The sequence below is a fragment of the Schistocerca americana genome, chromosome 3 (genome assembly GCF_021461395.2).
Source record: "Schistocerca americana isolate TAMUIC-IGC-003095 chromosome 3, iqSchAmer2.1, whole genome shotgun sequence".
In the NCBI taxonomy this organism is placed as follows: Eukaryota; Metazoa; Arthropoda; class Insecta; order Orthoptera; family Acrididae; genus Schistocerca; species Schistocerca americana.
Genome location: NC_060121.1, coordinates 650,299,280 through 650,325,954, shown reverse-complemented (window position 1 = coordinate 650,325,954; position 26,675 = coordinate 650,299,280). Strand labels below are relative to the sequence as shown.

General features: G+C 45.1%; 1 protein-coding gene across 1 annotated transcript in view; it reads left to right on the top strand.

The window, feature by feature from the left end:
- LOC124606275 (spondin-1) overlaps positions 1 to 26,675 on the top strand; it is a 605,207-nt gene that overhangs the window by 300,080 nt on the left and 278,452 nt on the right. The window contains exons 3-4 of the mRNA XM_047138254.1: positions 7,807 to 7,915; positions 7,949 to 8,113. Coding sequence (XP_046994210.1) covers positions 7,807 to 7,915; positions 7,949 to 8,113 — 274 coding nt within the window. The remainder of the gene's footprint in view (positions 1 to 7,806; positions 7,916 to 7,948; positions 8,114 to 26,675) is intronic.

The window sequence follows — 26,675 nt, the reverse complement described above, 5'->3', positions numbered from 1 at the left end:
CTTTTCTATTGACATACCCTGTGCACAATGTATAAGCATGTCTGGGATCATTTTCGTGCTTCACAACAAATCCACGACTACTAAGTCTCTTGCCAGATGGAACTGCATTGCTGATCAGTATCCTTTGATGGTTTTTCTTCTTTAATTTTCGACTAATTCTCACTAAATCACCGACTTTATCACCCAGGAAACACCCCCCCACACCTTGAGCAACCTCCATCATGCTTCACCGTTGGCATCACAACTTCATACTTTCTTCATAAAGTCGACGATCAGAGATTCGAGGTTAGGCTGAAAACACTGCAGACTTAGATTCTTCCGTGAATAACATGTTGACAATTGCTGCACGCTGTAGTTTTTGTGTTGTTGGGCCCATTGCACTCGTTTATCCGCCATTTAAACCTTGTTAACGGAGACGGCGTGGCACTGTTGAGACAGAGATCGGAGCTGCTCTCATACTATTTACTTCCTCGCTAATTTCCTGTGTAGTACGAGTCCTCTAATGTTTACTCTGCACACATATGAACTGATCCTGTGGTATGTTACTCGGGGTCTGCCAGATCATGATACGCGTGCTGCGGCAGCAGTTTGCTTGAATCGCTACAAAGTATACATCACTGTAGATTGGGCTAAGTCAAGGTTTGTTGCTATTGTCTGGCTAGAATAGCCCTCCTGACACTGAGTTACTATTACATTACGTTTTTCAGTTCCATCTCCTGCTTCCGCCCCATTAGTCGGTAATATGATATGAGCCAGATCAGGTGTACACACTGCTAGATGCACACAGTAGACTGTAAACTAGTGCGATCCGATTGCTGCAAAGACAGTAAAGACCAGCCAACTTGACATATTCAAGCCTTTTTAATTATTAGTATTAATAAACATATCAAGTAATATAATACATCTTTTCGAGTAAAGTAACATGATGTCATGTCTTATTACATGACAATGGCCACCATGTCATCCAACATAGCATTTGTCATGTCGCGCAATATGACACATCGTGTCATTAATGTTTAGGATGCATGCATCTCCACTCTGGGATACTTCCTTTTATAGATCCACCTCTGCTCTCGGATCCTTCCTATTATAGACACGCCCCACTCTCTAGAAGCATATAAATTTGTGTGTTGTAACATCACTCACCATACATCTAACAGGGGGTGGCTCAAGAGAACTCAATGCGCTGGTGAAATGGGGTTAACTCGTAAAGAAGTGCGAATATATCAATTATTTTGATTTAAATGTCTCTGAAACTTACAGGTAATTCGAAAAGCTAGTTCCCTTCTTTTACATCCCTAACTCTGCCCAGGATATATTCACCTTTCTTTGTGCTACGATAGAAACATTTTTCTTTCCGGTTTCCAGCTTTTACTCCGTCATAATTTTGACGTTAGACAGCCATAGCTTGACAACCAATGCAGATTTTTGTTGAGTCTGGCGATGACTGATCCGGTATAGGTTTATTTATTGTCTTTCGAAGCATGTTGGTTATATCACGGCAATTTATTAATGTTTCACAAAACAACAGGATCAGCATTAATTACATATCTCTGTCTACCTTCTTACAAAATTTGAACCGATTCGTACAAGTTTAAAACACAGAAATGACGCTCGTAAAAAAGTCACAAAAATTTTTTTTGACATAAAATCCAGATGAAGTTAGATTTTTTAAAGTGAATTTTCAGTTTTATCGTAAGAATGCATTTTTTATTTATTTGATTCATTTTAAACGGTTTGTTACATTCAGCTCACATAAGAACGACTCTTAGGTGCTACATTTAGTTCGACTTTTCACCATCGTATCTCGACAAAGGATAAAGACTATCGGATAAAAAAGTTTCGTTTCGACTTTATCCATTTATCTAGCTTCGTGAAAAGTTTGATCCGATTTGTACAAGTTTAAAGTATAGAAGTGATGTGCTTCAGAAACCTCCAAGAAAAACACGCTTTTGCACGTAAAATCCAAACAAAGCAAGATTTTTTTAACAATGAAGATGTATCTTAGATCAAAGTCTGATACACCGGTGGAGCAAAATTGAACCATCGGTCTCGCCTGAGTCCGTGGTTGTTTAGGATTGAGTGTTCTTGCCCGTAAAATCCGAACGGAGCACATTCAAAAGATGCCATTAGCTGAGCATTAATTTCAGCCAAATTAAAACCTTTGCCAAAGGAATTAATCAGTTGGTACCACTTGCCTGGACGCCAGCTCTGGTTTGTCGTTCAAACTTTGCTTCATATATTGTAAAGTAACTACAGTAAAACAGATGTTCGAAAGGTTATACAAAAGGCCACTGGCCCTAGCTAAACCGAAAACTTTCTACCCCGTGCTCCTAGCTGAAATGAGAACCGAGTACCAGCAAAAAGCCCCAAACCGCCATTCTGCGCGTGGCCTTTTCAGACACACACTGAGGTGACAGAAGTCATGGTCCACCTCCTAGTACCCGTGTCGGACATCCTTTAGACCGGTGCAGTGCAGCAGGTCGACGTGGCATGGATCCAACATGTCGCTGGAAGTGTCCAACAGAAATATTGAGCCATGCTGCCTCCATAGTCGTCCATAATCGCGAAAGTGATGTCATTGCAGGATTTTATGCACGAAGTTACCAATCGATTATGTCCCATAAATGTTCCATGGGATTCAAGTCAGGCGTTCTGGGTGGCCAAATCACCACGAACAATGGTGACACGACATTGCTGTTTGAGCACATGAAGTCCGTGAATGGCTTCAGATGGTCTCCAGATAGCTGAACATAACCGTTTCCAGTCAATGATCAGTTCAGTGTGAGCAGAGGACCCAGTCCATTCCATGTAAATACAGCTTACACCATTACGAAGCCACCACCAGCTTGTACAGTCCCTTGTTGACAACATGCGTCCATGGTTTCGATGGGTCTGCGCCACAGTCGAAGCTACCATCAGCTCTTACCAGTGTAAATTGGGACTTATTCGGCAAGGGCACGGTTTTGCAGTCGCCTAGGGTCCAACCGATGTGGTCACGAGACGAGGAGATGCGCTACGGGCGATGTCGTGCTGTTAGCAGCCACTCGAGTCGATCGTCTTCTTCCACAGCCCAATAACACCAAATTTCACTGCACTGTCGTAACTGATACGTTCCTCGAGCGTCTCGCTTTGATTGCTGCGGTTATTTCACGCAGTGTTGGTTGAGTGCCAGCACTTACAGCTCTACAAAAACGCCGCTGCTCTCGTTCGAGTGCAGGCCGGCGGCTACTGCGTTGTCTGTGGTGAGAGGTAATACCTGAAGTTTGGTATTCTCGGCACACTCTTGACACTGTGGATCTCGGAATACTACACTACTCGCCATTAAAATTGCTCCACTACGAAGATGACGTGCTACAGACGCGAAATTTAACCCACAGGAAGAAGAAGCTGTGATATGCAAATGATTAGCTTTCCAGAACATCCACACAAGGTTTGCGCCGGTGGCGGTAACTACAACGTGCCGACATGAGGAAAGTTTCCAACAGATTTCTCATACACAAACGTTGCCTGGTGAAACGTTGTTGTGATGCCTCGTGTGAGGAGGAGAAATGCGTACCATCACGTTTCCGACATTGATAAACGATTGCGGTTTATCGTATCGCTACATTGCTGCTCGCGTTGGTCGAGATCCGATGACTGTTAGTAGAATATGGAATCGGTGGGTTCATGAGGGTAATACGGGACGCCGTGCTGGATCCCAACGGCCTCGTACCTCGTACCCTTGACGCTGCATCACAGACAGGAGCGTCTGCGATGGTGTACTCAACGACGAACCTGGATGCACGAATGGCCAAAAGGCATTTTTTCGGATGAATCCAGGTTCTGTTTACAGCATCATGATGGCCGCATCCGTGTTTGGCGACATCGCGGTGAACGCACATCGGAAGCGTGTATTCGTCATCGCCATACTGGCGTATCACCCGGCGTGGTGGTATTACACGTCTCGGTCATCTCTTGTTCGCATTGACAGCACTTTGAACAGTGGACGTTACATTTCAGATGTGTTACGACCCGTGGCTCTACCCTTCATTCTATCCCTGCGAAACCCTACATTTCAGCAGGATAATGCACGACCGCTTGTTGCAGGTCCTGTACGGGCCTTTCTGGATACAGAAAATGTTCGACTGCTGCCCTGGTCAGCACATTCTCCAGACCTGTCACCAATTGAAAACGTCTGGTCAATGGTGGCCTAGCAACTGGCTCGTCACAATACGCCAGTCACTACTCCTGATGAACTGTGGTATCGTGTTGAAGCTGCATGGGCTGCTGTACCTGTACACGTCATCCAAGCTCTGTTTGACTCAACGCCCATGCGTATCAAGGCCGTTATTACAGCCAGGGGTGGTTGTTCTGGGTACTGATTTCTCATGATCGATGCACCCAAATTGCGTGAAAATGTAATCACATGTCAGATCTAGAATAATATATTTGTCCAATGAATACCCGTTTATCATCTGCATCTCTTCTTGGTGTAGCAATTGTAATGGCCAGGAGTGTAAATTCCCTAACGATTTCCAAAGTATAATGCCCCATGCATCCCGCTCCAACTACTATTCCGCGTACAAAATCTGTTACTTCTCGTCGGAAACCTTTTCACATGAATCACCCGAATACAAACGTCAGCTTCGCCAACGCACTACCTTTTTATACCTCGTGTACGCTATACTACCGTCATCTGTATATGTGTACAGGGTGTCCGAAAAGTCTTTTCGTGGTTACATAAATTGATAACTCAGGCTAGAAGTAAGATACAAATATGAGACTGGTGTCTAATTGTTTACAAACTATCAAAGTTTTTTTGACACATCAGTAAAGTTCCACATGAGCACCCTTGGTAGCACGTAGCACATCTAGGCGATGTTCAATTTCCGTTCACACATTAGCCAACGTCACTGGTGGGGTCGATTCAACGGCTGTGGTTATCCGTTGCCGCAGGGTTTCAAGATCTGGTACACGTGTTCGGTAGACCTCGTCCTTGATATAACCCCATAAAAAGAAGTCTAATGGGGTTATGTCAGGAGAGCGTGGAGGCCAAACCGTTGGCCCATCACGACCAATCCATCACCCAGGAAAGGTCATATCGAGATAGGCACGGACGCCCAAAGCCCAATGAGGCGGTGCACCGTCTTGCTGAAACAAGACATCGGGGTCATGGTGAAGCAGCTGAGGAACAGCATACAGTTGCAACATGTCCAGATACACTGCAGATGTGATGTTAGCCTCAGCGAAGAAGAATGGCCCAATAATTCGATCGTGCAATAGCGCGCACCAGACATTCACCTTTGGACTGGCTCTGGTGCACTCCATGACCTCACCAGGGGGTTGTGAATCCCAAATGCGCAGATTATGGCGATTCACTACTCCACTGACAAAAAAGGTCGCTTCGTCGGAAAAGGCAATTCGTCTGAGATAACCATCATCGTCCTCAATGCGTGATAGCATTTCGACCGCAAAGTCATATCGACGTGTATTGTCATAGGGCGACAAGACCTGAACGATTTGCACTTTGTATGCACGAAGCAATAAATGTTTGTGTAAAATGTCATGGAGAGAGCTTTTTGTCATCTGTAATTCACGTGAGGCCCTGCGCACCGATTTCTTTGGACTTTGCAGAAAAGACTGCCTTACAGCTTCCACTCTGTCTGCTGAGCTTTTTGGTCGACCAGACCTCGGAAGGTCAGCAACCGATCCAGTGTGCTTGAACTTCTCATACTAGGGTTTAATGCTCTTGACATGTGGTGGATTCCTTCCAAATGTTGTCTGGAAGTGTCTCTGCACTGTGGTTGGTGATCGTGTCTCATGGTACCACAGGACACACTGTGCCTTCTCCTGATTGGTTAACATGGCTTCTTGGGCACTGCACCTCATCCACTACTTACGTACTGCGAACCTAAAACAGAAAAAAAAACTTCGATAGTTGTAAACAATTCGACACAAGTTTCATATTTGTATCTTACTTCTAGCCTGAGTTATCAATTTATATAATCAGGGAATGTCTTTTCGGACACCCTGTATACAGGATGTTGCAAAAAGGTATGGCCAAACTTTCAGGAAACATTCCTCACACACAAATAAAGGAAAGATGTTATGTGGACATGTTTTCGGAAACGCTTAATTTCCATGTTAGAGCTCATTTTAATTTCGTCAGTATGTACTGTACTTCCTCGATTCACCGCCAGTTGGCCCAATTGAAGGAAGGTAATGTTGACTTCGGTGCTTGTGTTGACATGCGACTCATTGCTCAACAGTACTAGCATCAAGCACATCAGTACGTAGCATCAACGGGTTAGCGTTCATCACGAACGTGGTTTTGCAGTCAGTGCAATGTTTACAATTGCGGAGTTGGCAGATGCCCACTTGATGCATGGATTAGCACCGGACAATAGGTGGCGCGGTACGTTTGTATCGAGACAGATTTCCAGAACGAAGGTGTCCCGACAGGAAGACGTTCGAAGCATTTGATCGGCGTCTTAGGGAGCACGGAACATTCCAGCCTATGACTCGCGACTGGGGAAGACCTAGAACGACGAGGACACCTGCAATGGAGGAGGCAATTCTTCGTGCAGTTGACGATAACCCTAACGTCAGCGTCAGAGAAGTTGCTGCTGTACAAGGTAACGTTGACCACGTCACTGTATGGAGAGTGCTACGAGAGAACCAGTTGTTTCCGTACCATGTACAGCGTGTGCAGGGACTATCAGCAGCTGATTGGCCTCCACGGGTACACTTCTGCGAATGGTTCATCCAACAATGTGTCAATCCTCATTTCAGTGCAAATGTTCTCTTTACGGATGAGGCTTCATTCCAACATGATCAAATTGTAAATTTTCACAATCAACATGTGTGAGCTGACGAGAATCCGCACGCAATTGTGCATCAAGATTTTCTGTGAACGTTTGGGCAGGCATTGTTGGTGATGTCTTGATTGGGCCCCATGTTCTTCCACCTACGCTCAATGGAGCACGTTATCATGATTTCATACGGGATACTCTACCTGTGCTGCTAGAGCATGTGCCTTTACAAGTACGACACAACATGTGGTTCATGCACGATGGAGCTCCTGCGCATTTCAGTCGAAGTGTTCGTACGGTTCTCAACAACAGATTCGGTGACCGATGGATTGGTAGAGGCGGACCAATTCCATGGCCTCCACGCTCTCCTGACCTCAACCCTCTTGACTTTCATTTATGGGGGCATTTGAAAGCTCTTGTCTACGCAACCCCGGTACCAAATGTAGAGACTCTTCGTGCTCGTATTGTGGACGGCTGTGATACAATACGCCATTCTCCAGGGCTGCATCAGCGCATCAGGGATTCCATACGACGGAGGGTGGATGCATGTATCCTCGCTAACGGCGGACATTTTGAACATTTCCTGTAACAAAGTGTTTGAAGTCACGCTGGTACGTTTCGTTGCTGTGTGTTTCCATTCCATGATTAATGTGATTTGAAGAGAAAAAATAAAATGGGCTCTGACATGGAAAGTAAGCGTTTCCGGACACATGTCCACGTAACATATTTTCTTTCGTTGTGTGTGAGGAATTTTTCCTGAAAGTTTGGCCGTACCTTTTTGTAACACCCTGTATCTATCCCATAACTTTCGCCATCTCAGTGTTTTTATTACAGCGCTTCCACACCGTAACAATTAAACCAGTGATCTTGTCGTATTGGCCTCAGTTCGACATATTCTGTATACGTTGTTCGATCGACTTGGTTTAACGAGTGCAGTGCTGTCTTTTGCCAGACTTGACTCTGTACAGAGAGAGAGAGACGGCGAGTGAGGGGTTGCGCTGTGTGCCGGCAGTGAAGCTGCAGGCGTCGCGTCAGCTGCGGCCGCCGTCGCGCTTCACGGGCTTCATGCTGACGGCGGAGCCTGGCGGCGAGGCGTCGCTGGCGGGCGGCGACGAGCAGCCGCCGGCCGAGCCGCCGCGCTACCGCCACCACGGCCGCGGGCCGCACGGCGCGGGCGCCTTCTCGCTGTACGGCGACGCGCTCACGCGCTTCAGCGACCGCTGCCCCAACACCGTCACACAGACCTCCACCTCGCCCAAGGCCGAGGTGCAGGTCCTGTGGACAGCGCCTCCGGCCGGCAGCGGCTGCGTCGTCTTCAGGTGCGTGCTCGCGCTCGCTCACATTTTGTATCCCAAACAGAGGTAACTCGAGTGTTCTTTTTTTAGAAAATTTTGTTCAAAATTGTCCATAAATATTTCAGCCAACAGTGGACTAAGACGGGAATCCATTGCTAAGCCATCCAACTGTTTATAAAGAGTCCCTTAGAACTGGAAATAGTTCTGAGCCAGGCATGTCTGCGTGGCCAGTCTCAAGTCATTCAGTTCCACAGGAATGTCATTAGACTTGTGCATCAGCTTTCAGAATATCAATGCATTCTACCACTGGTATGTTAGAATACAAACTGCTGACATCAAAGGATACTAATTTATCGCTGTGTGAGACAGATATACCTTTTTACTTATTTACTAGGTCCACGGAGTTTGAAATACCATGCTTTAGTATGAATTTAGTTTTGCCCTTAATTAGGACATCCAGTTTGTAAGAGGTCCATGATTAAGAAATTTGTTGCTAGCGCACTCGAGCAGATGTAATTTCGATGGATTGCTCTCGCGCTGCCTGCGATATGTAAGCTATAAGAGAATCTCAGACCAAAGAGCAGTGTTGTATGCAGTAAGAGCAGTAGGAACTGTTTAGCATTTGTAGTAGTAGTAGCTAGCAGTCGTGTGTGTGGAGTTGGCTGGGCCGGTCGTGAGGAGTGATGGCAGAGCCTGAGCGATGTAGTATAAGGTAAAAGCAGCCTCGCGCATATGTCCTATTGTTATGTCAAGCCCCGTGTAAATGTTTTTAAAAAATCTCTTAATAATAATCTTTCTTATAAAAAATTTACTTTTGATAATCATTCATCTCAATTTAAAGAACTTACTAATTCCTCCAATCCATGGTCATCCCGATTATTGTAAAGAAAAATCAGTTGTTTCTTTTTATACATGACAAATCTATCGGCCAGCATTGCACAGGGCTGTGCCAGAAAATTTCTTATAGGAGCAGATATATATGCGTTATCCGGCTAGCTTATTGAGGTAAGAATTATCAACTTATTCAGAATGATCTTTCAGGGCCATGACGCAGCACTGTAGGGAGGTTTCGGAATTTTGTTGTTGGGAGGTTACAAGTTTACTAGCTGCTTTGTAAGATGGAGCAGTGAATGATGATACAACTGGACGTACAGGACCTGTCCTATACAGGGTGAAAAGTATTTAAACCGACAAACTTTGGGAGGTTGTAGGGGACATCAAAACAAATATTTTTCCCTAATGTCATTTTTTCCTATGAGGATTATTTAAACCGGTAGGGAAAGATTTCTCTGGCGGCAAATTAATCAGACCAACAAACACTTTTCCATTTTTTATGACCAAGAGACAACACATTAACACAACCCAATTTCAATTACAGTAGATTTTCAAAAATGCCTCCATTGACATGTAAACAAAGGTTACACCGTCGGATCACGTTCTGCCTGACACGGGCAAAAACTCCAGTAGTATCCTGAATTGTTCCAGCTGGTGCTACTATCCGGCAACCAGATCCTCTTCTGATGCAACAGCAGTTGCGCAAAAAAGGTTGCGCATCTCTCCCCACACACAAAAATCCAGAGGGGACATATCTGGGGATCGAGCAGGCCGTGGTACAGGATCACCTCCGCCAATCCACGTTTCTGGGAACCGTCGGTCCAGGAACAGACGCACACGACGACTGAAATGTGCCGGCGCCCCGTCATATTGGAACCACATGCGTTGTCTTGTAGGGAGCTCTCGCGAGAAAATTGGAATATTGCCTGCCATTCAATGGCTTAGGTGGCAGATACGGCCCAATTAAACAATCCTCGACCCACACATTAACGAAGAATCGCACTTGATGAGCGCTAGTATCTGTGGCATGCGAATTGTGCATGTTGAATACTCCATCACGCCCGAACGTTGCTTCATCGGTAAACAGCACAGAGGATGGAAATGTAGGATGCATTTTACACTGTTCCAGGTACCACTGCGAAAATTGTGCTCTGGGTGCATAATTAACTGGTTCCATGTTGTGGACACGCTATAAGTGGAATGGATGTAGCAACTGCTCTCGAAGAACTGTTCTTACATTCGTCTGATTCGTCCCCATGTTACGTGGAATTGCACGAGTGCTGATTGAAGGATCCCGCTCCACATGCTGCAAGACAGCTTCCTCAAATTGCAGCGTTCTTACCGTGCGACGGCGTCCCTGTCCAGGCAATCTGCTAAATGACCCGGTCTCACGCAGACGTTGGTACACAGCAGCAAAGGTCGTATTATGCGGGATACGGCGATTAGGATATTGTTGTTGATAAACCCGCTGTGCAGCTCGTCCGTTGTGGTGCGCTTCGTAGTATGCACCAACAATATCATTGTACTCACTCCAGGCGTATCGCTCCATTAGTAAACAGAGACAATGCACTACTACACTGTGGACAACAGTTGCCTACAACTGAAGAGCGTAATACGCCCTCTAACAACTGAAGATCGTAATACGGCCTCCACCGGTTTAAATAATCCTCATAGGAAAAAATGACATTAGGGAAAAATATTTGTTATGATGTCCCCTACAAACTCCCAGAGTTTGTCGGTTTAAATACTTTTCACCCTGTACACATAACAGTACGGTGTAGAACTGCACTTCACTCGCCTAAGACGGACAGTCTTGATAAGGTCACCGAAATTACAGGAACCAACATTATGAACAAAACACAAATGAAACAATGGCGGATTCAAACATGGCAGAGAGAGGGGGACGCATCCGACAAGGGTCGCCGAGTATACTCTTTCTTTCCTGACGTACGGGAAAGATTACAACTGAAACTTGTCGACCCAAGCCGGGGGATGATCCATTTCCTGACAGGCTACGGGCCTTATCCGGTACATTTAAACCGCACGGGACTAACTGACAATGAAATACGCATTTGCGGAGAAGCTGGACACCAGAACACGTCACACTGCTATGCAACACGCTTGCACAAGTGAGACCTCTACAGAACGACAGTGACATCGCCAGAATAATACGTAATCCCGATGATTGGAACATAATAAATAGCGTAGCCGATATTGTATCGAACACGCTGCATGAAGAATACAAGCGCCAAAACCCATATGGAAGGAGGCGTAGACGAGCACAAACAACACAACAAACCACGTGGGAGTACCCAAGCACGACCATAGATTCCGAAACCGAGGAAAGAACCAACACACTACGTGAACATGACTCAGAAGGGATCAACACGTAAGGGACCCAAACCAACGACGCACGACACTGCATGCCACAACACAGTCACAAATAACACAACAGGCAGTAACAATCATAAAACAAACAAACGCCGACACCACATACTAAGACTCTATTAATAACGTAACGTCGCTTGGGAGGAGAAGGCTCCAAGAATTTTTATTCCGCGGCTCCTACTCCCCAACGACATATTGCATAGCGTTTAAAGTATACTGCACACAAGCAGTAATATATTGTTCCTCTTATTATGTGTAGATAGAAGTATATTCACTTTTCCCTTTAAAGCTACAATGGATTAATTTCCTACATCAAATGTATTTTCTGTATAAACTATGTATAAAACTAAGAATGTAATGTATTAAGCTATTTAAGGAATAATGCACTCAAGTAGCAATGAACTACATTCTTGTTTACTAACAAATTTACAAACAGAACTGTATTTCTCATGTAAAGCTAATATTCATGTATTCCATATGTCAAATGCTCAGTCAGTATTTAATCTGTATAATACCAGGTGTATCTGTCTAATGTACCAGATAGAATATACCGTTTTTACCAACAATAGGACAAACAAACAGCTGCTGGATATCATGCAGTGTCCTGACTTGCAACACTTCCAGTGACATACCAATACACACAACCACAGTACACATACATAAGCACAAACCATTTCAAATGAGAATAGCTCGAGGTTCTACCGAGACCTTCTCGCCTGAAATAGGTAGAAATATGCCATTACCAACCAATATGCTAAATAGGCTATATTAGACATCCAGATACAGTATATCACTTCCCTCTACATATTGCAAATTATTTCCACCACATTTATTGTATTACATTTTTCTTTTTCTTTCATTGACATGTGCATGCATAAATTATATTCTCATCAGCAAGCAGAAACAAATTGTATAGAACCATTTTAATAACTGTTAAGCACTCAATTCGCTGTAACCTTGCAGAAATTTTTAAATTATGTTCTTTATATTATAAAAGAACATCAACAACTGTATAACAATAACATTGTAATACTGAGAAGTGTTTACTGTTGGGTTCAGAAGCATCCGACCCACCTTACATTTCAAAGCGGTAGGTTGCTCCGTACTGTTAATGAAATAAATAAATAAATAAATAAATAAAAATAATGTGTGTACGTAAGGCCACACTTTTCTGCATGACCACCCACTGCAACTCACTCATGGTTGTGTTGGGAGATAGCCCTCGGCCTCCTGCTGTTACTAAGGGAGTTCGATTGCAGTTGGTATAAGAGGTGAGTGTGGGTGCCAAAAATCGTTTTCTCCCGCACTTAGTTACGAATAGCGTCTAAAATATTTTGAGTGTCGTTTCATGTATCAATGACGAACAGAGGCATATTCGGAATTTTTTATGAAGTATCATCTGAAAAGAAGTTTACCAGAAAGTACCAAAATCTTTTCTCTTCACCCCAATTCTAATTCTCACTAGTAACGTGACATATCCATCGAATATTCAGCATTCTTCTGTAGCACCACATTTCGAAAGCTTCTATTGTCTTCTTGATTAAACTGTTTATTGTCGGTGTTTCACATTCATACTGTATATGGCTACACTCCATACAAATACTTTCAGAAAACACTTCCCGACACTTAAATGTATACTCGAAGTTAACAAATTTCTTTTTTTCAGAAACGCTTTTCTTGCCATTGCCAGTCTACTCTTTATATGATTTCTACTTCTATCGTAAACAGTTATTTTGCTGCCCAAATAGCAAAACTCATCTACTACTTTAAGTGTCTCAATTCCTAATCTAATCTCCCCGGCATCACCTGATAAAATCGACTACAATCGATTATCCTTGTTTTGCTTTTGTTAATGTTCATCTTATATCCTCCTTTCAAGACACTGTTTATTTCGCTCACCTGCCTTCCAAGTCCTTTGCTGTCTCTGACACAATCATAGCGTCATCGGCAGATCTCACAGTTTTTATTTCTTGTCCCTGAACTTTAATTCCTACTCCAAATTTTTCTTTGGTTTCCTGAATAATATTTGGCATAGGCTACAAACAATAACAGTATTGTCAAAAATTAAAATAATTATAAGGCTAAATTCTCGCAAAATTTCTTCTATTTCCGAAATCGAATATATCCGAATCTTGTGGAATATCGAAATCGAATATATCAAATTTCGATCGTCGGTATAAGACGCAGCTTAGTCCGTTTTCGTCAGTCACATTTTAAGAACGATCATGAGAAAATCGAAGGAAAAATACCAAAAAGTAAAATGTGAGGATTCCTATGGTAAATAGATTCCGACAAAAAATTGTTTTTTTTTTCTTTACATTCAGTTGTTTTTCAGAGAGTTCAAAATATTTTTAGTTTTATTTATTACTAATAATTCGTTTTTATGTATTTCACACACACTTCCCTTCGGTATATATATATATATATATATATATATATATATATATATATATATATGTATATGTATATATATATATATATATATACTCCTGGAAATTGAAATAAGAACACCGTGAATTCATTGTCCCAGGAACGGGAAACTTTATTGACACATTCCTGGGGTCAGATACATCACATGATCACACTGACAGAACCACAGGCACATAGACACAGGCAACAGAGCATGCACAATGTCGGCACTAGTACAGTGTATATCCACCTTTCGCAGCAATGCAGGCTGCTATTCTCCCATGGAGACGATCGTAGAGATGCTGGATGTAGTCCTGTGGAACGGCTTGCCATGCCATTTCCACCTGGCGCCTCAGTTGGACCAGCGTTCGTGCTGGACGTGCAGACCGCGTGAGACGACGCTTCATCCAGTCCCAAACATGCTCAATGGGGGACAGATCCGGAGATCTTGCTGGCCAGGGTAGTTGACTTACACCTTCTAGAGCACGTTGGGTGGCACGGGATACATGCGGACGTGCATTGTCCTGTTGGAACAGCAAGTTCCCTTGCCGGTCTAGGAATGGTAGAACGATGGGTTCGATGACGGTTTGGATGTACCGTGCACTATTCAGTGTCCCCTCAACGATCACCAGTGGTGTACGGCCAGTGTAGGAGATCGCTCCCCACACCATGATGCCGGGTGTTGGCCCTGTGTGCCTCGGTCGTATGCAGTCCTGATTGTGGCGCTCACCTGCACGGCGCCAAACACGCATACGACCATCATTGGCACCAAGGCAGAAGCGACTCTCATCGCTGAAGACGACACGTCTCCATTCGTCCCTCCATTCACGCCTGTCGCGACACCACTGGAGGCGGGCTGCACGATGTTGGGGCGTGAGCGGAAGACGGCCTAACGGTGTGCGGGACCGTAGCCCAGCTTCATGGAGACGGTTGCGAATGGTCCTCGCCGATACCCCAGGAGCAACAGTGTCCCTAATTTGCTGGGAAGTGGCGGGGCGGTCCCCTACGGCACTGTGTAGGATCCTACGGTCTTGGCGTGCATCCGTGCGTCGCTGCGGTCCGGTCCCAGGTCGACGGGCACGTGCGCCTTCCGCCGACCACTGGCGACAACATCGATGTACTGTGGAGACCTCACGCCCCACGTGTTGAGCAATTCGGCGGTACGTCCACCCGGCCTCCCGCATGCCCACTATACGCCCTCGCTCAAAGTTCGTCAACTGCACATACGGTTCACGTCCATGCTGTCGCGGCATGCTACCAGTGTTAAAGACTGCGATGGAGCTCCGTATGCCACGGCAAACTGGCTGACACTGACGGCGGCGGTGCACAAATGCTGCGCAGCTAGCGCCATTCGACGGCCAACACCGCGGTTCCTGGTGTGTCCGCTGTGCCGTGCGTGTAATCATTGCTTGTACAGCCCTCTCGCAGTGTCCGGAGCAAGTATGGTGGGTCTGACACACCGGTGTCAATGTGTTCTTTTTTCCATTTCCAGGAGTGTATAATCACGTAGAAGCGAAGAAAGAGAAAGACGACTTACTAAAGTTCGAGTAGGAGTGCAACAAATAAGAGAAAGGTGAAGTGAAAAATAAAAAGCAAACATTAACGAAGAGACGCGAATTAGAGTAAATTCAATTAGAAAAAGTGAATCAACGAATGAACGTCAAATGCGAAATAAACAAAATAGAGAAAGAATGGCCATTCTAAGCGAACATCAAGGAATTACAGTATGTAGAAACTATAATTTAGAATTAGAGGCATTCCATTGTCAGTACATGAAAAATGCAATGAACATACAAAAATCGTCTTCGGAAAAATGGATAAGACATGCGAGTACTGTCGTGCAAAAAAACTTAAAGGTAAAGCTCTGGGTATTTCTGTATGAGTCATTCCATGTAGGCTTTCACGGCCGGCGTCTTTATCAGTAAACTCTTCCGGGCTAAGTTGCCGTGGTCGATCTGTAGAACTTCTTCTCCCTGACGTTTCGTTCTCAGCTACGGAGAATATCTTCCGAGGTGAGTCGACGACTGGCTGCTAGGAGGTTTTTTTTTTTTTTTTTTTTCATTTATTGAATTTCAATTCCCCCCGAAGGGGGCGGGCTGGCAGCAGCTTAGTACGCCGCTCTTCAGCCGACAGATTTTGTGACAAAGATCAAGAGAACAAATAATAAAAAACAGGCGATAAAATCGGAGACTTAGAGAGTAACAAGGCGAAAAGAAATCGTGGAACTTAAAACAACAACACAGGGATGATGACGCTAATAAAAATACATACGAAGTAGACAGGGAAAACAATAGACAATTAAAAAAACACGGCGACAGTCTGGATTCTGTTCGCAAAGGAAATAAAATTCACACCGAGCGACAGCATGGTTTCTGTTCGCAACACGAGAAAGACAAACAACACTGAATAGTCACTGGAACACTGCACTAAAAAGTTGGCAAATGTGACACCACAGTCGAGAGCAGGTGGGGGGAAACTGAACAGAAGATGGGAAAACAAAAAAGGGGGGGAAAGGAGAGTAAAAGCGAAGGGGGGAGCCGGGAAAGGTGCTGAAGGAGGATGAGGACCCATAAGAGGGGTGGGGGGCAGACGCGACAGGGAGTGGGGCAGGCAGAGGAGGGGAATACAAAAGGACTGGGGGGGAGAAGGGAGGTAGGGAGAGGTTTAGTGGGGAGAAAAACAGGACAGAAGGGGGGGGGGGGGAGAGGGAGCCCAGGGAAAGGACAGAGGAAAGGAGGGGGATTGAGGATCAGAGTTGATAGGAAGGATAAATGGAGGGAGAGAGGGCATCATCCGGGAGGGGGAGGTGACGGAAGCCACCTTGGGAAAGGAGATGGAGGGTGTAGAGATGGAGGGTAAGGGGGACACAACGGTGAAGACGTGACAGGGGGCGGGGACGGGAGAGGAGAGGAGCAACCAGGGGGTGAGGGGGTTCAAGACGGCGGGAGGTGTAGAGAATGCGGATATGTTCGAGGAATAGGAGCAGATGGGGGAAAGGAATGAGATCATAAAGGATCCGCGTGGGGGACGGGAGGCGGATACAGAAGGCGAGGCGGAGTGCATGACGATCAAGGATCTGGAGGGACTGATAGAATTTGGGGGGGGGGGGGGGGGCAGATATCAAGGCAGGACTGGCATAACAGAGGAGCTGCTAGGAGCTGGGGCCGCCGCTTATATAGAGATCGTAGGGGGCACCACCACACGTCACGTGGCGTCGATGTGCAGCTATCTCTGGCTATCGTCTGTTCTCTCGATTGCAGGCAATCGATTGTCACGTGATTGATGCAACGTCGACCGCCATATCTTATCCAATTTTAATCCTTCTTCTTTACGATTAAAATTGTATTGATGTTTGTGGATTTCAATTGCCTCTCTATACATACGTGTATAATAGTGCGACGTCCTCGCTAGCACGCTTGTTTCACCAAATTTTATGTCGTGATCTCCATCCTTAAAAACATGTTCCGCTACTGCCGATTTGTCGATATGTCCCAAGCGACAGTTTCTTTTGTGCTCCGTCAACCGTGTATTGATGCTTCTTTTTGTAGTTCCTATGTAAACCCTGCCGCAACTACACGGAATTTTATATACCCCTGGGGTGTCTAGGGGGTGACGAGCATCTTTTGTTGATCTTAGGCATTCACTAATTTTCTTAGTAGGTCTAAAAATGGTCTCTACCTGAAACTAGGCTAGTACTTTTCCAATGCGATCCGTGATATTATGGATGAACGGAAGAAATACTTTTCCAGCTGATGGTTGTTGCTGTCTCCTATTTTTAGGCATTTTTCTATTTGGGTGAAGTGCTCGATTAATCTCGTTTTTCGTATAACCATTTTTCGCAAAGGCCATTCGTAAATGATTTAGTTCTTCTTGCAAGTAGCCTGGTTCACAAATATTATTGGCCCTATCCACTAGTGTTTTTATGACCCCCCTCTTTTGCCTAGGGTGGTGGTTTGAGTTCTTATGGAGGTAGCGATCAGTATGTGTACCTTTCCTGCAGACCTTATGGCCTAAGGTCCCATCCGCCCGTTTGATAACTGATACATCCAAGAAGTTAAGTTGTCCATTCTTCTCCTTCTCCATAGTAAATTTAATCTTTGGGTTGATGCTATTTAAGTGTACCAGAAAATCATTCAAGTCTTCTTCCTCATGATTCCTTATTACAAAGGTATCATCCACATACCGATACCACTTCGAGGGGCTTTTTTTGGCCGACTGCAATGCTTGGTTTTCAAAATGTTCCATGAATAAAATCGCAATTGCGGGACTTAGGGGGCTTCCCATGGCTACCCCATCGATCTGTTCATAAAATTCACCATTGTACTGAACATAGGTTGAGGATAGACAGTGTTGGAACAAGGCTACTATATCAGTAGGGAACATATTGGCTATATGGGAGAGAGCTTCATCAACTGGAACCATCGTGAACAAAGACACTATATCAAAACTGACAAGTATGTCATTAGGACCGACAGTAATTTCCCTCAATTTCTCAATGAAGTGTAGAGAGTTTTTAATATGACTCTCAGTTTTGCCTATGTGAGGTTGTAACAAAGAGGCAAGGTGTCTGGCTAGTTCTTGGGTAGGAGCTCCAATTGCGCTGACTATTGGTCTCAAAGGAACATCAGGTTTATGTATCTTTGGTAATCCATATAATCTCTGAGGATAAGCCTCCGTTTCACAAAGATACTTTTTAACTTCTGTAGGAATTGAAGACTGTTTTATCAGACGATTGGTGGCATTCAGCACCTTCGTTGTGGGATCCTTTTTCAACTTCTTGTATGTGCTGGGTTCCAGGAGATCACTGATCTTCTTGTGATAATCCTCAGAATTCATTAAAACAGTAACATTTCCCTTGTCAGCGGCAACTATAATAACATTCTTGTCTTCTTCCGTTCATCCATAATATCACGGATCGCATTGGAAAAGTACTAGCCAAGTTTCAGGTAGAGACCATTTTTAGACCTACTAAGAAAATTAGTGAATGCCTAAGATCAACAAAAGATGCTCGTCACCCCCTAGCCACCCCAGGGGTATATAAAATTCCGTGTAGTTGCGGCAGGGTTTACATAGGAACTACAAAAAGAAGCATCAATACACGGTTGACGGAGCACAAAAGAAACTGTCGCTTGGGACATATCGACAAATCGGCAGTAGCGGAACATGTTTTTAAGGATGGAGATCACGACATAAAATTTGGTGAAACAAGCGTGCTAGCGAGGACGTCGCACTATTATACACGTATGTATAGAGAGGCAATTGAAATCCACAAACATCAATACAATTTTAATCGTAAAGAAGAAGGATTAAAATTGGATAAGATATGGCGGTCGACGTTGCATCAATCACGTGACAATCGATTGCCTGCAATCGAGAGAACAGACGATAGCCAGAGATAGCTGCACATCGACGCCACGTGACGTGTGGTGGTGCCCCCTACGATCTCTATATAAGCGGCGGCCCCAGCTCCTAGCAGCCAGTCGTCGACTCACCTCGGAAGATGTTCTCCGTAGCTGAGAACGAAACGTCAGGGAGAAGAAGTTCTACAGATCGACCACGGCAACTTAGCCCGGAAGAGTTTACTGATATTTCTGTATGAGTTTCCCTGCTCAGGGACTGGATGTTGTGTTCTCCTAATCATTATCATTTCATCCCATCGACGTGCAAGTCGCTGAAGTGGCTTCAAATCGAAAGACTTGCACCCGGCGAACGGTCTACCCGACGGGAGGCCCTAGTCACACGACATTTACAGTGGTCAAGTCAGATTAAGAACATTACAAGTATCAGCTTCAGAACTATTCGTTTATACGATCAGGATGGCACCACAAACATACGTCGATATAATCTTGCTTTCAAATTTCTTCGTTCGGGGCTATACCAAAATATATCGCATCTTTGATTAATTAATTTAATATAGATACGCACACAATACGTTTCAATATGAAATATATGCCTGTATATATCTGATAGGGAGAATAGTCCTCATGCCTTCAACCGTGCTATATGTTCGCCGGGTATTGCAGCTAGTGACCATTTATACTGAGGGACTTTTCACTGTGCATGGACAATCAAAAGGCATAAACACTGACGATCCAAAACGCTACGACCACTGACCACGGCGAGACTGAATGTCCTGTGGCGTCACGGGTGTGTGACGCGGTAAGAAAATCACATAAGCAGATTGGAGACGAATGAGCAGCATTCTACTGACGCTGCTAGCCGCAAAAAGGGAAATCCACTTGCATAAGCGACTTTGATAAATGACAGACTGGTATGCCAAGATCCTGGGTACGTGCATTTGGGAAACGGTGAAAATAGTCGGTTGTACGAGGACTATTGTTATGAGCATCAGTGTAAAATGTAAAATTTAAGTTTTTCCCACCAAATAGAATGTTCAAACAAATTTCGGGCTTGCGGCCGGTCATCTTTTAATACATCTCACGACATTCAACTGCGCACCTGCCAGTCATCTTCAGGTGAGCCATCGAAGACTGACAATGACTTGCTCCGTTCCACAGTATATAGAGCGCTCCGACAACCCTGCGCGTGCGTCAGATCAAGCTGACAGACGGGCCGTATTACCCGGTGGCAGCGCCCTCGCAATTGGAACCGCTGAATTCAGCTGTCCTCTGCTGTGCGTGGATATTTCATGCCATATACCCCTGGAAATCAACAAAGGACTTTTCGAATTCATGCCACGCTGAATTGTTGCTGATTGTCCGCACTCTGTCGTCTTCGATTAGAACAAATCGTAAAGATGATGGTCCGTGCACTGTCCAACTGTTAGCCACTATCACGGTTCATCAGCTTTTCAGCCAAGCGTATTTCCACGGATTCTTTAATAATGGAGTCCAGAATCATAGTTTTATCACGCTCCATTGAATGTTAAGTGGAAATGCAGTGTTCGGCAATAGCGGAGTGGCTTGGATGCAAAAGGTGAACGCAACGTTGATGTCCAGCGCAGCGTTCTTCCACAGTGTGTGTGGTCTGCCCTTGGTAAGTCATACCACACTGACAAGGTGTTTTGTAAATTCCGACCTTCCACAATAATAAGTCTGAAATTTTAGATGGTGGAGGGAAAATAATTTTCACATGACATTTACGAAGGATTCTTGCCATTGTAAACGAAATATTGCCCACAAAAGGAAGAACTAAGGATTTTCCGGCGTATTCTCCTCTTTATCCAGTTCCTGATTCTTGGTTGTAACTGACAGTGCCCTTTTAATCTGTCGAGTGCAATACCTATTTTTTTCTTGAACTGACAGTGCCCTGTTAATCTGTTGTGTGGAGTATTGAACATGAAATGTGTGGTTAAAGGACTGTGAAACCACGAGTAGGCAACAAGGTGTTGGACGTCCATTCCTCATCACAGAACGGCGGAAGTCGAAGGCTTGCATTCTTTATAAAGCAGTGGTCGTGCCTGGACATAGCGTCATCCAGACGTGCGGATGCTCGTAACACACACTGCACCACGGACGTAGAGCCATGAGAATAGTACTATGCTGTTGGGGACATTCACCTGGGAGTCGTGGCAGTACTCGAAGGCTAAACCCATTTAGTGTAATGATAAAATAGCTAAATCTATCGAAATTCCTTTGTGAACGATAGCACCTGCTAGTGGGGAATAAGCTGATAATCCTGTACCAGTACCGTTATCTACTACAGAAGACATAAGGAGTGTTAATGAAACGTGACAACTGTCGACTACGTGAACATTATTGCCGATCACCTGCTTCCCTTTATGCTTGATGTCTTCCCCAACGGGAATGGCATCTTCCAGTGGGATGGCTGTCCGCGTCGAAATGCCAGAATCGTACTACAGTCTTTCGAGAAGCATGATACGGAATTCTCGTTGATGACGTGACCACCAAATTCCCCCAGTCTAAACATCTCGGACACTGTCGATAAAATTCTTCTGGGGATGTGACCGCATTGTCACATATCATTTGCCCGTAATTTACGGGAATTATCATCTGTGCGTGGATATTTTATGCTATATACCTCCGGAAATCAACAAAGGACTTGTCGAATTCATGCCACGCAGAATTGCTGCTGGGCCAACACGCTATCGGTCAGATGGTCTATACGTTTTGACTCGTCAGTGTATGTAAAACTGAATGTTCGAACTCCTACGCGCGTGTATTGAATTGCAAATCATATACTGTACCTCTACTAAATTTCTTTAGTTCGATAACAGTTGCTCTTAAATTGCTGATTTTTGTGACTAAGGTATTAGAAAGTTGTACTAAGTTGCAAACTTCATGTCATATGGAATAATTTTCTTGGGCAATTACATACGAGGGGTCGAACTTAAATAGCGGCAACTATTTATTCACAACCGATACAAAAGAGTTACATGTTTGCACCCGTTACTGTCCTTCGGAGTAGTCACCAGTGTTGTGTAGTGCCCATTGCAGTGATGTGGAAGGTGTAAAATACCGTTAGCAGAGCCTGTTCTGTTGATGGTGCGAATGGAGCGGTCTAAAGTAATGGTGATTCTCGTGTACGACTGTGATGGTGTTATCCTAACGCATTACGTTCCTCCACGGCAGACCGTCAATGCACAGTATTACTGTCCGTTTTTGGAGCATAACCTGCGACCAGATTTGCGGAAGAAGCGGCGACACCACCTGCGCAACCCGCCCATCATTTTGGACGACAATGCGCGGGCGCATACAGCGCAAGCTGTGGCTGCTCTGTTCGGTCAGTGGGACTGGTAAGTACTGTACCATCCACCATACTTCCCGGACGTAAGTCCTTGTGACTTTGATTTGATTCCGAAGATGAAGGAACCATTTCGTGGCATTCGCTTCAGAACTGTTCCAAAGATCCGACAGGCAGTAGACCGCTCCATTCGCGTCAACAGAACAGGCTCTGCTAACGGTATACTACGCCTTCCACATCGCTGGCAACGGGTTCTACACAACGCTGGTGGCTATTTTGAAGGACAGTAACGGGTACAAAAATGTAACTCTTTTGTATCGGTTGTGAATAAATAGTTGCCACTATTTAAGTTCCAACCCTCGTACGTAGGCAAGATGTATTCATCGTACATAAACTTGCTGTAAGGATTATGTGTAATTTCCTGAAATCTAGAGAAGTATTTAATTAACTAGGTGTACTGACACCAACCTCATAATTCATTTACTTTCTTGTGAAGTTTGTTGTAGAAAACAAGCCGCAATTTGAAAATAATAATAGAATTCATAAATAAAGTAGAAATAAAAACAGTCTCTTCATTCTTATGTTTCTCCCGTCGTATCACGCTGTCCAGCCACATTAATGTGACCATCCGTCAAATCCAAAATAATAACTTTTTCCAGATGGTTAAGATGGCTCTGGGCACTATGGGACTTAACATCTGAGGTCATCAGTCCCCTAGAACTTAGAACTACTTAAACCTAACTAACATAAGGACATCACACACATCCATGCCCGAGGCAGGATTCGAACCTGCGACCGTTGCGGTCGTGCGGTTCCAGACTGAAGCGCCTAGAACCGCTCGGTCACACCGGCCGGCGCCACTTTTTGCAGCGCGGTCCGTTGCGAGACGGGCAGGAAGATAGTCAGTGAAGTTCTGGAAGGTACCGACAGAGATTTGGAGCAGTGCCGACTCCAGTGCCTTGACTAGCTGCGCAAGGATTATCGATTGAGGATCCATGGCCGGTGAAAAACTTATGTGGCTCTACTGCGCCTTCCATAGTGAGGAAACTACCCAGGGAATTCTGTGAAAACATTCCCCAGACCATAACCTTCCTCCAAAGGCCTGGATCCTTCCAATGATTGTTGCAGGCTGTTTGCTTTCAAACGTTTTACGCCGTACACGCCAAAGGCCATATATCATCCGGAAAGGCCACCTTTCACCAATCAGTGGACGTCCTTTTGCGGTGAAATGAAATGATCGTACGGCATTGGCCGGGAGACCTCATGCGGGGTGTTCGGCCGTCTAAATTTTCAAGTCCTTTTTAGCTGACGCCACTGATGATGAAAGACACACAACACCCAGTCAGAGAAAATCCCTGACGCTGCCGGGAATCGAACCCGGGACCCCGTGCGCAGGAAGTGAGAACGCTACCGCAAGACCACGAGCTGCGGACACCCTTTTGCGGTACTGGCATGTGAATTCCATCCTTCTTCGCCAATGAAGAGCAGTCAGCATGGGTGCATGAACCAGGCACCTGTTGCGGAGACCCATACGTAGCAACTTTCGGTGAACGGCCGTTAAGCAGACACCGTTGGTAGCCCCTTAGTTCGTCTGGACGGCAGCTGCTTGACCGTTGCACGTCTATTCACTCACACACATCTCCGCAGCCATCGTTTATCACCAAAGTTGCCTCCGCGCCGGTTTTGGATAGCGCCATTTTGCCACGTTCGGTAGTACAGTACTTTAACCATGGCAGCACGTAAGCAGCTTACAGACCTAGCCGTTCGGAAATGTTTGCACCCTTTTCTCCCCTGCTACCTTATGTGTGGTTATAGCACGTTGACGTCTAACATAGGCGGTGGTCACACTACTGTGACTAGACTGTACGTAGCCTTCTTTAACCTTACCCTTGCGCAGAAAGAGACGAAATATGCAGCTGTAACACTATTTCACTTCCTTGTGGGTTATAAGTGGAGGTATTAAAAACAAATTACAATAAGTTCTGCTGATAACTCCTTCCATTCTACAGATGGTGCTGCATTTACTGCGTTCAACATCATGGTCATCAGTACTCATTGTGTGACGTTATGGTGTGATTCTCGACGTGTCCATGCGTATGCGCTTGCCCAAATTTCTAACACAACATTTAGGTACTGCTATTCTGCACTGTCTGTGTTTTATGGCGTACTATGCAATGTCCTCCATTCATGTCTGATCACACTGCATAATACACCGTAAAACACAGACACTGCAGAATAGTGTTACATGCCTAGATCGGCCGCGACAATAATATATGTGTTTCCCTCGAGTGCAGGTTGTGGACAGACAGGGTCATTCGCGGGTTTTCTTCGGTCCGGGACACGTGCTCGGATAGCCGATTTGACGACTGCTCACGTAAAGCGGGAAATTCAGGTTCTAGTCCTGGTCCAGCACAAATTTTCGCATGTCACCAATACATTGTGCAGCTGTAGTCTAATCACATTCGTAATTGCGAATACATATCTTCTGTTTAGATACTGGCCCATTTTCCAATCTTTTCAGATGGACCCTGTAGTTTGTAACAGGACACAGATATACTGATTCCAACGTCTTAGTCAGCAGCTCGTGGTCTCGCGGTCGCGTTCTCGCTTTCCGAGCCCGGGTTCCTGCGATCGATTCCCGGTGGGGTCAGGGACTTTTCACCTGCCTCGAGGTGACTGGCTGTTAGTGTTTTCATCATCATTCCTGAAAGTGCTCAAAAGGTTGGGGATTTGTGCGGGCTCTGATAACCGCGCCGTTGAGCGCTCCACAAACCAAACATCATCGTCCAACGTCTTACAATATTCTAGGCAAATATTTTTTTCTTTTCTATTCGCTTGCCTGTCCTCCTCCGTAGGCGAGTGGTCAACGCCACAGGCCCTCGCGTGGGAGACCTGGGTTCGATTCCCGGTAGAACCAAAGATTTTTCGTTCGTGGGAGGACTGGACCACAGTGCACTCAGCCTCTTGATGCCTGTGGAGGAGCTACTTAATTGAGAACTAGCGGTTCCAAGGTCAGATGGTCAACAATGCCCGGGAGTGCGCTGTGCTGAGCCCACGCCCCTCCGTAGCACATCTGTTGATAAATAACTGAGGAGAGCGCGGCAGCCTTCAGGGCCTAATCGCGGGGTTTTCTTTTTCCTTTTATGAATTTAGTTGATTATCAAAAACTTCATTCTTATAAACTGTTACTTCGGCGCGAGTCACATAAAAAGACTCTCAGATCCTACTCCATTGAAGATGTAACTGTGTAATACAGTGTTACATTCATGAGAGAAAGAGCCACTAAAATGAGAATATTTCTTGCACTCTCTACAATTATTGCACCGTACGTCTTTTTAAATTCCGTTCGACATTAGTTTCGAATGATCAGTCCATTTTCTAGTACAGCATTACTACAGCCAAAGATGTTGATATATCTACATCTACATCATACTCAGCAAACCACCTAAAGGTGTGTGGCGGAGGGACTTCTTGTACCACTTTCTGATCCCTGCAACCCTGTTCCACTCGCGAATAACGCGTGGGAATAACGACTGTCGGTCGGCCTCTGTATTGGCTCTAATTTGTCTAATTTTTTCCTCATAGTCATTACGCTAGACGTGTGTGGGGACAAATAATATGTTGTCCTACTCTTCCCGGAAAATTCTCTCTCGAAATTTTAGTAGTAAATCTTTCCGTGACAAACACCCCCTCTCTTGTAATGTCTGCCATTGGAGTTCGTTGAGTATTTGCATAACGCTCTCTGCCGACTAAACGATGCCGTGACGAAACGTGCTGCTCTTCGTTGGATCTTCTTTATCTGTTATACCAGTCCTATTTGGAGGGATCCCAGATACATGAACAATACTCAAGAATCGGTAGCCGGCCGAAGTGGCGTGCGGTTAAAGGCGCTGCAGTCTGGAACCGCAAGACCGCTACGGTCGCAGGTTCGAATCCTGCCTCGGGCATGGATGTTTGTGATGTCCTTAGGTTAGTTAGGTTTAACTAGTTGTAAGTTCTAGGGGACTAATGACCTCAGCAGTTGAGTCCCATAGTGCTCAGAGCCAAGAATCGGTCGAAGAGGTCCGTCATAAGCCACTTTCTTCGTGGATGAGCTACATTTCCTTAATATCCTTACTATGAATCCGAGTTTGGCATCTGCTTTTCCCACTATTTGTTTTATGTGGTCATTCCACTTAAGGTCGCTCTGCATAGTTACTCCTAGGTATTTTACGGCAGCTACTTTTTCCAGCGGTTTGACATCAGTAGTGTAGCTATACAGTAGTTGATTTCTTTTCCTACGCATGCCAGA